Here is a 15,324-nt window from a genome sequence, read left to right as displayed (position 1 = left end):
TTACACCGCTACACTAGATGGTGATTTGCCCCCCTTCCTGTTCACAAACTCCAAAACATCAAAACATTCCATATTAGCTTCATTAGTTTGCTAACTAGCAAACTTTGCATCATCAGTGTAACGTAGTTAAATAGATGACATTACTTGTTGAAAATGTTCGTGGGGATATACTGGGGGATATACATGTAAATTCATATATGCATGAAAGAAGGTACAACTTATGAGAATGTAGCGTTGTGGCATAAGGCTTAGGCTTATTTAGCTTGCTAACCAAGCTAAAAAGGCTGAAGACTGTGCCAACTGAAATGTTATCCAGAGGCACGCATGTGTTGAGTGCCACAGTCCAATTTGAGTCAGTTTGAGCGTATACATGCAGTAGTTACGCATGCTTCTATCACATTTTCTAGGTGTATTAGTCCAGCTAAAATAAATTTTGTCTGTATTCAGTCAGTCAGACTAACATGTTTACATGCATTTAAAAAGTTCTGTTTTGGTCAGACTCACACAATAATTCTGTATTTTCAACTGTCATGTAAACATACTGAGTGGGTGGGATATATTTGGCAGCCACTGACTATTTTGTCCTCAAAGTTGAGTGTTAGAAGCCGGAAATAGGCAACCGTAAGGATTTGAGTGACAAGGGCCAAATTGTGATGGCTAGAAGACTGGTCAGAGCATCTACAACATTGCGGCTCTTGTGGGGTGTTAACGGTCTGCAGAAGTCAGTACCAACCAAAAGTGGTTCAAGAATGGAAAAACGGTGACCCAGTGACAGGGTCATGGACAACCAAGGCTCACTGATGCATGTGGTGAACGAAGGCTGGTCCATGTGGTAAGATCCACTAGATGAGCTACTGTAGCTCAAATTTCTGAATTGCTGAAAAAGTTAATGCTGGTTCTGATAGAAAGGTGTCAGAACACACAGTGCATCATAGTTTGTTGCGTAAGATCAAGGTGCCCATGCTGACCCCTGTCCACTGCCGAAAGTGCAAACAATGGACATATGAGCATCAGCACTGGAACACGGAGCAATGGAAGAAGGCAGCCTGGTCTGATGAAACACGTTTTCTTTTACATTACATGGATGGCCGGGTGCGTCGTTTAGCAAGCTGGCAAAGACGATGTGATGCTTTGGGAAATGTTCTGCTGGGAAACCTTAGGTCCTGCCATTCATATGGATGTTACTTTGACATGTACTGTACCACCTACCTAAGCACTGTTACAGATCATGTACACCCTTTTATGGAAACGGCAGTGGCATCTTTCAGCAAAATCCTAAGCACAAGCACATCTAAGCTCAAAGCTCTCACACGCCACAATTGATGGGCTTCATGCACAAGATTAAATTCATGCACAAGACAGTTTGCTCACTGACCCACTTTGAACTTTAGTTTGGACCCTTTAAGTCCCTTTATCTAAAATAAATCAGCTTAAAAATGTTTGTACTCAGAGTGGAAATCTGCCTAGCTTAGACAAGAAAGAAAATGATAGTTATCATACCTCATGAATCAACCCTTACTCATATGACTACCCATGATGCCAGGGGAATGAAAATTCGATTAAATTTGTACCCAACTCTCACTCATATTTTCCCCTGATTTTCAGAAGCACAAAGACACTGACACAAACATTCGGAGCATGGCTGTGGTCTAGTGTACTTTTCCATGGAGTTACCACTAAAGTGTTAGAGTTTGGTTTCTTTTAGTGTATATTTACATTGGCATGCTAGATTTTAGGTTTCAGACAAGGTTGTCAAGATTACAAAGGGAACTGTACCTACTGAGGTTTTCATAACTGGTGTGTCCTTTTAAAATAGATTGTCGTCAGAATAAAGATATTATTACAACAGGAATTTGATTACAGGTAATGATGCTACCATACAGATATCAAGATGAAGGCGGAAAATATTACACCACTTGGGATTTTGCAGATGAGGTAGTGTAGGCTACAGAGCAAAGCGTTTCCATCATGTTTCTTGCAAATGCCAAACTCAACATATTTGGCGCTGCAGTGTGAGCCATAAGTACAGCTTCAGATTGTGTTTTGTGCTGTCCTAAGCACATATCAACACTGCCTGGAAAAGTCATCATGTAATATTTAGCTTTTAGTGGAAGCTGAACTCACCCAGCTGGGCATCTGTGAAAAAGAAATAGGGCATCAACTGGGCTGCTCTCAGAACAAAAGACTCTTTCTTTTTATTCTTTATGCCTTTAGAGAATACTCACAATTGGATTACTACTGTAAGAGTATAACTGAAAAAAAAAAAAGCCTATTATGCTAAGATATGAAACTGTTTATGACTGTTTATGATGGCATCTGTACCTGAAGTATATAATAAAAAATCTTAAAAGTACTATAAAATCTTAAGCCTTTTGGAACTCTACAGTGTTTTATATTCATGTCCTGTGCTTTGGTATTCATGTGGAACAAGGAACTATTTTTCATTAGCATAGAGTTTAGGTGGATCAAATGCATGACTATATATATGCTAATTTTCCATGAAAATGTTGAAATCAGACTTCTGAAATAATTACCTAAATTATCTGCACATTCATGACTTCCAGGTCCCAGTTTCAAATGATGTAATGTTCTTTCCTTATCCCACAGAGATCTACAGTAACACATTTCTAGAATATAAAATGGCATGAGGCCACCCACTCACACTACTCTATTGAAAGAACTCTCCGGAAAATCCTATACAAGGTCTAACCATATTAAAAAAAAAAACACAGGCTAACCATTTTGGCATGGATTCAAAGTCTGATGAGAAACATATGACCGGTAACAATGTGTTTTCAATAGCAGTCCAGAACACAAGGATGCTGTGATCTCTGTAAGTGCCTTATTCATGCACAGCCTGTCATACAGGCAGCAGACTGCTGTTTTCACTCAGGAATGTATCTCTTTCTTTGGAGGGCTGCACTCATCAGCTTGTTTTGAACTTTCATCAACCATCTTTCATTGGATTCACAGCACAGCGCACCTGATTGCTTTCCATTAATGTCATCCCAGAAATCCTCTTGGAGTTAAATAAGGATAACGCAAATTTCAGGTATGGCTTAGTCATTGAAATTGATGAATCATTGATTGAAGATGAATATTAATGTTAATGCTAATAGGCTTTAATGCCTCAATAATAAAAAAAAAAAAATATATAATTTAACATGGATTGACCTTGAATCATTAAATATGATTAATAAAAATCAATCCCATTTGACCTTTCAATGGTTATTCTGAACTACTAAACTTTTGAACTATCCTTAATATAACTTTTCATTCAGCGATTTCATTTCCCTTTAGAAATTGCATTAGAAAATGCACTGGTCCTTTTCTGGAATCTGTGGAAAACCTCTTTTTTACAAGAGAATGTCATTTCAGTGGTTGATAGTGCAAGTCAGCTCGTTAGTCCAGTCTTTTATAATGCAATTACATTGGTGTGCTTCTCATTACGGCTTATTTTGCTTTTGCCTACTCGCCTATTTTTTGCCAAAACAAAAGTTGAGTTACAGTCTTTCCATATGTCACATTTCGTCACCAATGACAGGGCTTGTGCAGACATAGAAAGAAATTAATGGCAGAATTCTACCAAGTTACTTTCACTGCTTAAAGAATAATAATTTACAGTAAAGTTATATGTGGTGCTGACAATTTAAGAACCAACTTTTAAAAAGATGACACTTTAATCTTTAAATTCATTAGTGTTCCCAATAAACTTTATCTCCAGTTTGATAGCATTGTGAGTTAAGTCATTCAAGCTCATTTATGATTCCCTCCATCCAGTGTCCATCCAGATGTTTGCTGGTATGTTTTCCAAAACAAGTTGTAATGCAACAATTTATATGCAAGTAAAAATAAGCCTCTGTCTGTTTACAGAGATTCTACAAACAGCTACCTGAAACTATTTGCATTATGAAGCTATTTCTACTGATGTTTCTCCTTCTGCTGTGTCATGGCAAACCTTATCGGCCAGTTGATATCATGGATGTGATGAATATCCATGACATCATGATGCAAGACTTTGGGGATGATGATGATGATGATGATGATGATGATGATGACGACTATGACAATGATTTACTGGACTGTCCTCGTGACTGTGAATGCTCACTAAAAGTTGTTCGGTGTTCAGACAGGGGTAAGAATTCTTTGTCATTATTACAATGATAATAAGCTGCATTCGTTTTACAGACAGCTATTCCACTTGGGTGAAAGCAGGTATAATGTAGAAATGCATAAGCATGTCCAAGGATTATGCTGTCTGAACTGACAACAAATGTTATGCTAGCCTCTGTGAAGTCTACTGACCCTTGAAGCCTATTGCATGCAAGATGCCATCATCTACAAAACCTCCAAAACCATCTAAAAAAGTTTAGTTCACAGTATCTGTATCCAGTGTGTTGGGTATAAATCACCCTATTCTAACTGAAATATGATTCAGCTTTCTGTACTTTACAGCATTAGGACAGGTTCCAGAAAAAATTCCAGTAGACACTGCGATGCTCGATCTCCAGAATAATTACATCTCTGAAATCAAGGAGGATGACTTCAAAGGCCTGAGCAACCTTTATGTGAGAAACATTTGGTTTGTTTTCTGTAGTGTTTCTGTTTCTATCACTATTTTCCACGAAACGCCTTGTTTATAACAGCACACATTTAACAATGATAAATTAACAATCGTTTTCCATAATATCTGCCACAGCCAAAAGCAGGGGCGTAGGTTTACATATGGACCACAGGGACATGTCCATACCAATATTTTGGGTTGACAAAATTGTGCCTATCAATATTTTAGGGAACTCATTCATATTGTTCTTGTTGTGAAGTCACACTCATTCCAACGTGTCCTCAAAAAGTGTACATCTCCAGGACAACCAGTTTAGACACCCAATCATTCGATTGGCTGAAACGGGTGGGGATTTATCTGACACTCACATGAAAGTGTCATCATATACTACTTTTTGCATTAGTGGCAAATACAGAGATAAGCAGGTGTGCTGACAACGGAAAGTTATCAGGGCTGTCAGAAAGTACATACCCCAGGGTGTATAACTTAGATTAGTATTCCCTTTCCCCTTTAGCTTGCACATTTTTGTGCTTTGTGGATCAGCTAAATCCACAGAATGCTGCCACTTGTACGAATCTTGAGTTTTACCATTCCCTGAGATTTTTAACATCCACTGATTGTGAGGAGTGCAGAGGAACACGCCAACTTTTTGGGAAATGATCTTATTATGCAATTAACTATTATTTTCATAGTCGATTTATTTTCTCGATTACTCGATTAGTTGTTTGATCGATAAAATGCCAGAAAATGGTGAAAAAATGTTGATCATTGTTTTCTAAAGCCCACGATGATGTCTTCAAATGCCTTGTTTTGTCCAAACACCAAAGAAATTTAGTTCACCGTCATAGGAAGTAAGGGTAAAAATATTCTAGTTTAAGAAGCTTCAATCAGAGAATTTTTATGTATTTTCCTTAAAAAATTACAGAAACCGATTAATCGAGTATCGAAATAGTTAACAATTAATTTAGTACTCAACAACTAATCGATTAATCATTGCAGCCCTAGATAAGAGGATATATATCCTTCTCTGACACTGTTAGCCTAGCTTAGCATAATTAACTGTAGTGTTGCACGGTGCACCGATACTGCAAAAGTATCGCAATACCCTGAAATTAAAAATGTCACAATACCTAATTTTATTAGTATCGATACTTTTAAGAATGACCGTGTTGTTTTGAAGTAACATGCGTGTGCGCAAGGCATGCTTTTAGTGCCTCCTCACCTATAGCCTGTGCGTCATTTTGTAATTGAGTGACAGGCACTCAATTACACCAATGTGCACTCAATTAGCCTTACACACCACACTAAAGATATGTGTAATACTTTAAAAATCAATATGAAGTATTCAAATTACAATTTTTTTAGCCACTAATAATTATGCAGATTATAAAATACTACACATTATTAACAAAATAACTTTATATGAATTCCAAAATATATCAAATAGAAATATATGACATAAGTCATCATTTTCCGTATGTGTGTGTGTGGAGAGTCGGGCAGAATCTAGGAACAACACTAACTCACTGTAAAAACCTTCTCTGACACTGTTAGCCTAGCTTAGCATAATTCACTGCAATAACCCTCTCTGACACTGTTAGCCTAGCTTAGGTAGGTTACTGTGTCAGACTGGGTTATTGCACGCAGAGCTAAGAGAATGTAGCAGCCAATAATGTAATAATGGCCAATAACATTATAATTTTAATGTTATAAAGCCAATTATGTAATAACTTGCCAATAATGTAATAACATTTCTAAACCAATAACGTAATAACTTTTTGCCAATAATGTAGTAACTTATTACATTATGTAGTTTAGAAGCCCTCTAGTTAACTCTTTTAGAGCGATTTACAGCTAAGAGGCAATAGTAACTATGAGCCATGGAAGTGTAAGGGAACGATCAGACAGGATGCGGTTTTTGCAGTGAGGTGTGCCTTTATATGTTGTTTCATATTCGCAGTAAGCATTCTCGCGCTGCTTATGCGCCCAGAGCGCCTTTCGTTTTTTGCGCCCAGATCGCCTCAAATTGAAAAAAGTTCAACTCCAAGCTGAAAAGTGCCCAGGTTTATATAAAAACATAATGCACTGTTTTATAAGTGGCAAAGTGTGTCCTGTCTGATCGCAAGCAGCAATGACGGGGCCAAACAGCCCAACAGGCCAGAGTTACCATGGCAACTCGATACTATTATATCAGAAATGTCAAACAAGAAAAGAATCATGTGAATGTCCTGAATCAGTGTGCTAAATTTAAAAACTTTTTACCAGATGGTTCTATTGGCTGCCATAGAGTCCGATAGCGGAAGGAAGGTGCATAATTATCATAATAATAATAATAATGATAATAATAACCATAATGATAATGATAGAAAGAAAAGGTAGAAACACTATGGGTGCCTTTGCTGCTTGGCCTCCAATAAGGTGATTATTACATCAGCTGCAGTTATTACATTTTTGGTGTTTTTTGGTCATTTTTAATCCAGCCAATAACGTAATAGCCAGCCAATAATGTAATAACTTATTACATTATTGGCAAAAAGTTATAACGTTATTGGTGCAGAAATTGTATTACATTATTGGCTTTATTACATTAAAATAATTGCATTATTGGCCGTTATTACGTTATTGCCCGTTATGACATTATTGGCTCCTACATACAGTACCCTCTTATCTAACTCTGGGGTAGTTTTCCAGGCTTATTTCTGTAAAACATTGGTGTATTCCTTTAAATATATCCAACAACAGACCATAAATCAAAATCATCTATTTACACCTGCATCTCCAATTTTTCACTCTGTCACTGCAGGCCTTGTTCTTGCTCAGCAATGAAATCACAAAGATTCATCCCCGGGCTTTCAGAGATATGAATAAGCTGAAACTACTTTACTTGTCTTACAACATGCTGACTGAAATACCAGCCAACTTGCCGAAGAGTATTCTGGAGCTGCGTCTCAGTGATAACAACATCAACCGGATCCAGAAAGATGTTTTCAAGGGCATGATGTCCTTGCAAGTTTTAGGTAGAAGGCTACTGAACTGTAAAATTATTTCAATACAAGACTGAATAACAAATACCACGGAAACAATCCTTGTTGGGATCATGTTAATATACAGTTAAGAACAAAATTATTCATACCCCTGGCAAATATTGATTTTATGACCAATATGTTTTTTCTGGTGTACTTTGATGAATCAGAATGATTCTTTCTTAAGTGGTTTTACATAGATCACAAAGATCTGTATTGTCATCTAAATCTCTACACACATCTCTGTGTGTAAACCAGAAACACTTGCATTTGCAATGCCAAATTACGTATAAAAAAAGTTCATTTCTAATGCTTAAAAGATTTTTGTTCTTTTGATCTTACATCATTGAGCATATTTATTTAAAAAGTAAAAAAATAGACTGTTTGCACATTAACGGAGTCCCTTTACTAATGCTTAATTATCCTGAAAATTTCATTCATACACTTTTATTCCTAATATCTACCCTAGAGATGACTGCCAACCCAATTGCAAACAGTGGTATTGAACTTGGTGCTTTTAATGGCATGTCTACTTTATTTCTGCGGATTGCTGAAGCAAAGCTGACAACAGTGCCCAAAGGTAAGCTCTCATATATGCTTATGCTGTATTATGTACTCCTTGTGGATATAGCACTGGGTTACACAGTAACACAAAATGTCAATGTCAAATCAACAGTTGACCAAAGTTCTGTACGCAAAGAAGGTAAAGAGTGGACACAGTTGAATGGTGCAATACATCACTTCACTGTTAATTTTCCCCCTACTTGAGCTTGAATCTATTCAAACCTTTTTTTGATTGTGCATACTCGAAAGTAACTTTTGCACTGTAATAAACTGATTGTATTTCTGTAGATCTGCCATCTGATCTCATTGATCTTAATCTGGACTACAACAAAATCGCTAAAGTGGAGGTGGAGGACTTCTACAGATACAAAAAGTTGCAAAGGTAAAAACTGCTGGAGATGCCTGCATCTGTAAACATGTTTGGATCATTGCTACTCAGCAGAGGTGGGGCAAAGAAGAGTATTGCATCAACCATTTATAACTCAAAGTATCATTTGACAGATTGGGTTTAGAGTTCAACCAAATCAAGTATGTGGAAAATGGAAGCCTTGCCAGCATTCCCAACATAAGAGAAATTCGCTTGGACAATAACAAACTGAAGAGAGTTCCACCAGGTTTGAATTCACTTAAGTATCTCCAGGTAAGTTTTCCATAAGCATCTTTCTTAGGTGAGAATTAAGGCATCAATATTCTATGATAAATTGTGCATAAGTTTGAAGTGGAGTTCAATTTCTTCTAGGTTTTGTTACTTCATGCCAATAAAATTCAAAGTGTGGGAGTAAATGACTTCTGCCCTGTTGATGCATCGGTGAAAAAGGCCCTCTTCACTGGCATCAGCCTCTTTGCCAATCCCATTAGGCATTGGCAGATTCAGCCAGCTGCATTCCGCTGTGTTTCAAGCCGAGGAATCCATATGGGTAACAGGAGGAAGTGAGCAACAAAGATAATGTTGTCTGTTCTTGCCCTAGATGGGTTTATTCCGTCTCCATATGTAGCAACAACTTTTCATCACGTTTAGCGATCTACACAAGCTACTACCACTAGTCATTGCCTGTAGTTCTCCAGAATCTGCACGGTTTTGGAGGCACAGCAGATTCTTGCTACTTGAATATGAACAGTGAATTGAAAGAAATGAATCCAATGACAATTATCTGGTAGAGGAAAGCTCTGAAGAGATCACATTTAAGATGGTGCTAATGACCTGATTTTTTTCTTTTCATTTTCTTAAAAACCATATTGAAGGTTTGTAGGTTTAGAAAGTACCTTATGTTTATTTGCAGTCATATTCATATAGTCAATGCCCAGAAAGTCATGAGTCATGATTTCAGCGATCCCCTTTTCCAGCATGATCTGAACACAACAAACATCTGTCCAAACCATAGTATGTCCTGGATATTGTTACAGTAAGAGTGCAAGGAACATCATTTCTTTTCCACTGACTTGTTGTTAATGTGGTAAAATACTGGCCTGTCCTTTATCCTGGTAGTAAAATATTAAATGGTCTCAAACTAGATGTGCAGAATTATATCCATTTCTTAAGATACACTCTTTCCTCATTTCTTTAATTTTTTGTTTCTCAATTGTATCTCAAAGTACTACATTATTGTTAGCTACTGTACAAATGTTCTAAGAACCTTAGTCACATTCAGAATTTCTATGCAAAGATGCAAAAAACATACATCGAACAAAACTCAAGTGTACATATATACTACATATTTACACACATATACTGTATGTGTAACAGCATATGACATGTTTGGCTATAAATGAATACTTTAGCCCTTGTTTTATGCAGAATTTGATTATACTGCAAAGAATGGAGGCACTTCCTTTCTCAGGAAAAGTGGACACTGTATGACTATAGTGACCTTGACTAAAATATCATGAGTGTTTCAGTGACCATTTCACAGAGTGTTTCACAACCAATCAAATAATATTTCAATCTGTCACTCCCAGAATAAATACATTGAAACATATTTTTGATAGAGGACTTCTTGTACATCTCCCATTGCTGCACTTGTTGTCTTAGATACCTGGTTTTGATGAGCCAAATATATTGAAATTGTGCTGTGTAAGAGATCTTTCACTGCGTTTGTTCCGCCAGTAGATGGAACCCTCATTACTTTGGACCTTATTTTGTGGCAACCTTCGACCTGTAATTTGCAGTACATTATGCCTTCACAACGAGGCGCTACAGGGATGTTTTTGGCAGGAATGATTAGACAGAGAGCTATCTCTTTGCAATCCATGCAATAGATGAACACACCATTAACATTCTTCTAAATTGTTTTCCATGAAAGAACAAAATAAATACCATGAAAATCAACATCTTCCTCCATGGCAAGTATTTCAACTTTTAAGGGTGGAATAATCCTTGAAACTTCTAATGTAAGTGTATCAGTTCAAATCATCTGTTTCAGAAATATTTTTTAAAAAGGTTAAACAAATTACTGCTAAGACGTTAAACAACGTTAGAGAGAGCTCACAATGAAAACTGTATTTGGGAGTGAAATAAATCTTTAAAAAATACTTTCTTAAAAATAAACTCTTCACCTACAACACCTCTGAAACAGTGATTATCAACAGAGATTATAAAGGCATTTAGATTAAAATTACTTTATTAAGATACTTGGCCAAATTTTGCTTTAAAGCAACACCAAAGAGTTTTTTGTACCTTAAAATAATGTTTCCAAAATTGTTTCAGTGGTTCATCAACTCGTTATAGGGTGAACAGCACTTCTGCATTCGCTTCGCAGCCCTCTATCGGCTATAACCGCACTATGTAAGTTTGCCAGATCGGGTAGCGGATCTGTAGTTCAATGGAATGAGACATAAGAAACTACAAATTTGACTTGCACGATGTCGCAATACATCGTACTTTCATAAAATCATGCAACATATAGCCTACCTTGTCTGTGGACATCGTTATTTGCAAAGCCGGTGCTGGATAAACAAATAGCGTGCGTACAGAGGAAACGTTCTTTGGTGTTGCTTTAAGGTTATTTGGTTGAATCTTAATTTTATTTCATATAATGATCATGGAAAGTATATCACATTTCATTTAACTGCGTAAAAGTCACTTACGGTGCAATATTTTCTAGTTATTGAATTATATGGATGTTGCACTTACAGAAAAAAAATGTTGCAATCAATTTTCTGCTTACGATGATTTGAACAGTCTAGAGAGTGCATGTGAGAGGGGAACAGTAAGTGTGCCTGGGAAAGAAAGAGTGGGGAAGAAAGAGGGGGAGAAAGAGAGGAAGACTGCATGTGGTCAGGAAACATATGGAACAAATCTGCAGATTGGCCAGGATTGCTTCTGCCACGTCTCACATACCGACGTCTCCTGAAAACTCACAACAGGTCTGGAGCATTTATGTGCTCCCCAACCAGGAAAACACCTGGGGGGATGAAATAGACAAACACATACTCTCTCCCTCCCTCTCTCTCTCTCTCACACACACACACACACACACACACACACGCTTCAAAGCCACACCTTCACTGGTAAAGCCATGGGGGATATTTTACACCAAAGTAAACTGAAGATCATCAAGAATTGTGCCAAGTTGCACATGCTTACTGTATACTCAGTGCAGCTAATGAACTCGTCATTGCTGGTACCAAAACAGAACACCAAAGTGAATGTTTGTGTTGGAACAATGTTTACAACTGCTGTGTCTAACTAGACCGCCACATAGTCTCCTACACTGACTTTAAAAAGGGGAATGCTTTAAAAACCAGCTGCGTCTGTTAGAATTTGCCTGGAATGCTGATGTCTACAGCAGAGAAGTCATTTGTGAAAGATGCAGGGCACAACTCACAGAATCTCATCTATCATTTAGAAATGTTTTGAAGGTCTCTTTCACTGTCAAAAGGTGTTGGTACAACAAAAAGCAGACCATCAAAAAACCTTCACGTTAGCACAAAGCAGTTACACATCTCCAGACTTCTCTGATTAACTCTTTTCCTGCAAAACTCACTTATAAGTTTCTCTCAAGTTTCACTTTCCACACTATGAAGCTCTGCTGACTACATTCCACAGTCAGTTTTGTAAATGTAATGGAATTGCTGTAGAACAATCTATTGTGACAGTTGACACATTTTCTAAAATGTTGTTCTTAGCACTGCTCTTTTTGCCAAGCAATATGAATAATTACTGTAAATAAAAAAAAAAAATCATGATTTTCTGATTTTCATGATTTTTCGTCTTAAACAATTACTGTGAATCCATAAAAATACACATAAATGAACAGATTAAAGAAAACAAATGGGCAGGCAAAGTCTCCAGTCTCCTAGATCAAAACCAACATGTAAGCTCAGTTGAACTGAGCAGAACAGATACATGGGGTATAGGCCATGTAGCCACGGGGCCAGGTGGCTACAATGCACCAACCCCCACTTCCCAACAAAACAAACTTTTTTTTTTAAAGGTCATAACTTTTTTTTTTTTTAAAGGTCTATGAATTTGAATGTTAACAATAACATTTGTGGGATGTCTTATTTCAGCCTCTTGAATAGGTGTATCCTGAAAATCAATACATTACAAGATATTGGATATACAATACAGGGCTACTAATACAGGACAAAATTACAGAACATCAAATCTCACGTCTTTATTTTTTCTTGCCATTCATCATTGATGTCTCGTCAAAAACACTCGCAGATCATTCTAGCACCCAAAATAATATATTTATTGAGAAATTAAAGCTTTAGTTCTGAACGCATTGAGGCAAATGAACACCTATCCGACTTCAAAACATATGTTGCAATGCCGACTATCTGTTGTGTCCTTTCGTGTCGCTTTGTGTTGCCCGTGTGGGTGGAAAAAAGCTGCACTACTACGCATACCACACCGACAGCCCACTATCAACTAGCATGTAGGCCACATTCTGATGCTGGCACAATATGGGTGCAGAGAAACAAAATGTAAACAAAGCAGTGCTAGCTTACTATTTCCACACTACTCTTGCTCACTGAAGACAGTCAGTAAAATATATCAACTTTTAATCAAAAATATGTTTAATAACAAGTTGCAAATTACACTAGCATCATCAGTCCTGGATCTTTTGGTTATAGAAGAAAGCTGATGAGAAGAGGCAGAAAAAAAAAGTGAAACTATTTTATTAGATCCAGTAATTCAGAGGCAACTACCAGGATTATGGGAATATCTGATTACACTGTGCTACTTGGCAACAAGTATGCAAGCTAAAGAGCCAAGTAGGGCAACTCTGGGGGGCGCTGTGGCGCAACTTGTTACAGCGCCCATACGTCGAGCCCACGTGCCCACTGGGACCTGTGTTCGAGTCCGGCCTGGGTCATTTCCTGATCCCACCCCATCTCTCTCTCCCACTTGCTTCCTGTCACTCTCTCCACTGTCCCGTCAGATTAAAGTCATAAATAGCCATACATATTATATAACATATACCTTATATATATATATACCTATAACCTTTTCCTGACAGCTTTGACACAAATGAGGTTTATGCCAAACATTAGAAGGCTATTAATACCGGAAAACAGGTCTAATCCCATTATTCTCTTGTCGAGTGATAATGTTGATTCTGACAGCGATTCAGCAATTCGGTAATACTGTTAACCTTCTTTAAATTCCATTTTTATCGTCTATATGTTTTGTACAAAAGCATATGAAGATATTTATTTTATAACCATCAACACTGATTTGAGTATCCAACTTAATCAGCGGTCCAAACAGATACCACTGTTAATATAGCCTACACACCTACACCTACTTATTTAGCGTTATTTTTACCGTCTATGTGTAAAAATCAACCTTATTGCATGACAAGCGGATGTAATTAGAGATTCGGCATAAACCACATTCAACATGTTAACTTGGCTGTAAATTAATCAGGAGAGATCAATCTGTGTTGGAAGAGCTGCATACCATTGTGGAATCGCTGCACACACAAGCCCACATAAGCTAGTTCTATGCTGTTTGGATCACTCACAAAAAAGTTAGAGTAGACGGCACTGCTTAAAACACGTATTTTCAACTTTGATTAGATGTTAGATTCTCCACAATTCAATCGTACTACTACTGATTCATTAAGATTTACCAGCATTGGGTTCTTGGTCATCTCTCATACCAAAGCCATTCTCCCCAGATTGTAGAGTTTTACTGGGCAGACAGCTCTAAGAATTTGTACTTGTAACTTGTAAAAAGGAGCCAAATGTTGCAAATGGAACGCTCCCTGAAGTTGTAATTTTGTAATTTTTGTCAGTTTGTTCCGACTCCAAGTTTGAATTTCTAAGATGACATCCATTAACAGTAAGTGTGAGCCTTAGATATGCACTTTTTTCCTACTTGTGTAGAAACAACAGTGTCAAACCTCTACCTGATGCTATGCTGCTACAACATTTGTGCAAAGTACTCTCCATAACTAAGAACATCAAAATTGTCTGCTCCTTATCTATGCATTGCTGGTTGTTGCATAATCTTAGCCCTTTTTTTACTGTACCAAAATGTATTGTTCCACAAGTGCCTATCTAAATATATAAGTTTAATTGCCAGATCCAGATCTTTATCTGGAATCTGGATCATGTTGCATCTGCTGATGGCCCATCATAGCCTGATATTTTTTTTTTTACCAGATCATTTTTTATTCAGATTTGTGCATTAATTGAGTTTGACAAAAAAAATTGAAATTTCACAATGTTACAGAAAGTTGGAAGAAGCTAATCACAAAAAGAAGTTTTGAAGCTATTTGACAGATGGACCCGATTACAAGACCTTTGGTTTCCCCAATCAGGGGGCTAAGGTGTTGAGGCCCTCAATGCAGCAGATTATGTGTGGCCTCCCCCAGGTCTGAACCTTGACATAATGCTGTATCTGAGCTCTGCAAACAGTTCCATGGGACTCATGTTCGGGATTTTGCTCTGATATGTTAGCTGTGAGACCTTATATGTGTGTGAGGCTTTCCAAATCATATCCAGTCACTTATTTAGCACAGTTTAGTTCAGTTTTTGTTTTTCTATAACATTTATGATTAATTGAACAAAATTACTTTACTACAAGGCTGCAACATAACAACACGTTGAACAAGTGAATGGGTCTGAATACTTTTAAATGTATGGTATAGTCATATCCTTGGCAGAAACGTTACTCAATAGCAGAAACAAGCTGAAATACAACCCGCAAATACAATAAAG

General features: G+C 37.2%; 2 protein-coding genes across 5 annotated transcripts in view; one reads left to right on the top strand and one right to left on the bottom strand.

Annotated features, from left to right (window-relative positions):
• LOC125301608 (centromere protein P) overlaps positions 1-15,324 on the bottom strand; it is a 124,131-nt gene that overhangs the window by 21,045 nt on the left and 87,762 nt on the right. The window lies entirely within an intron of this gene.
• On the top strand, positions 3,910-9,662 carry aspn (asporin (LRR class 1)). Its single transcript, XM_048254233.1, has 7 exons — positions 3,910-4,135; positions 4,456-4,568; positions 7,368-7,581; positions 8,057-8,167; positions 8,440-8,533; positions 8,653-8,791; positions 8,891-9,662. The coding sequence occupies exons 1-7, from the start codon at positions 3,910-3,912 to the stop codon at positions 9,083-9,085; spliced, it is 1,092 nt and encodes a 363-aa protein (XP_048110190.1). The 3' UTR covers positions 9,086-9,662.

The sequence above is a fragment of the Alosa alosa genome, chromosome 10, assembly GCF_017589495.1.
Source record: "Alosa alosa isolate M-15738 ecotype Scorff River chromosome 10, AALO_Geno_1.1, whole genome shotgun sequence".
NCBI lineage: Eukaryota > Metazoa > Chordata > Actinopteri > Clupeiformes > Clupeidae > Alosa > Alosa alosa.
Note: the sequence above shows the minus strand (reverse complement) of the source record. Positions and strands in the feature narration are given on the sequence as shown.

What these genes read in the sequence shown, in the direction of transcription:
- aspn (XM_048254233.1), top strand. Translation starts at nt 3,910, where the DNA reads ATGAAGCTATTTCTACTGATGTTTCTCCTTCTGCTGTGTCATGGCAAA. An exon ending in GATGTCCTTGCAAGTTTTAG is followed by an intron (nt 7,582 to 8,056) that starts GTAGAAGGCTAC and finishes TATCTACCCTAG; the next exon opens with AGATGACTGCCAACCCAATT. An exon ending in AGATACAAAAAGTTGCAAAG is followed by an intron (nt 8,534 to 8,652) that starts GTAAAAACTGCT and finishes ATCATTTGACAG; the next exon opens with ATTGGGTTTAGAGTTCAACC.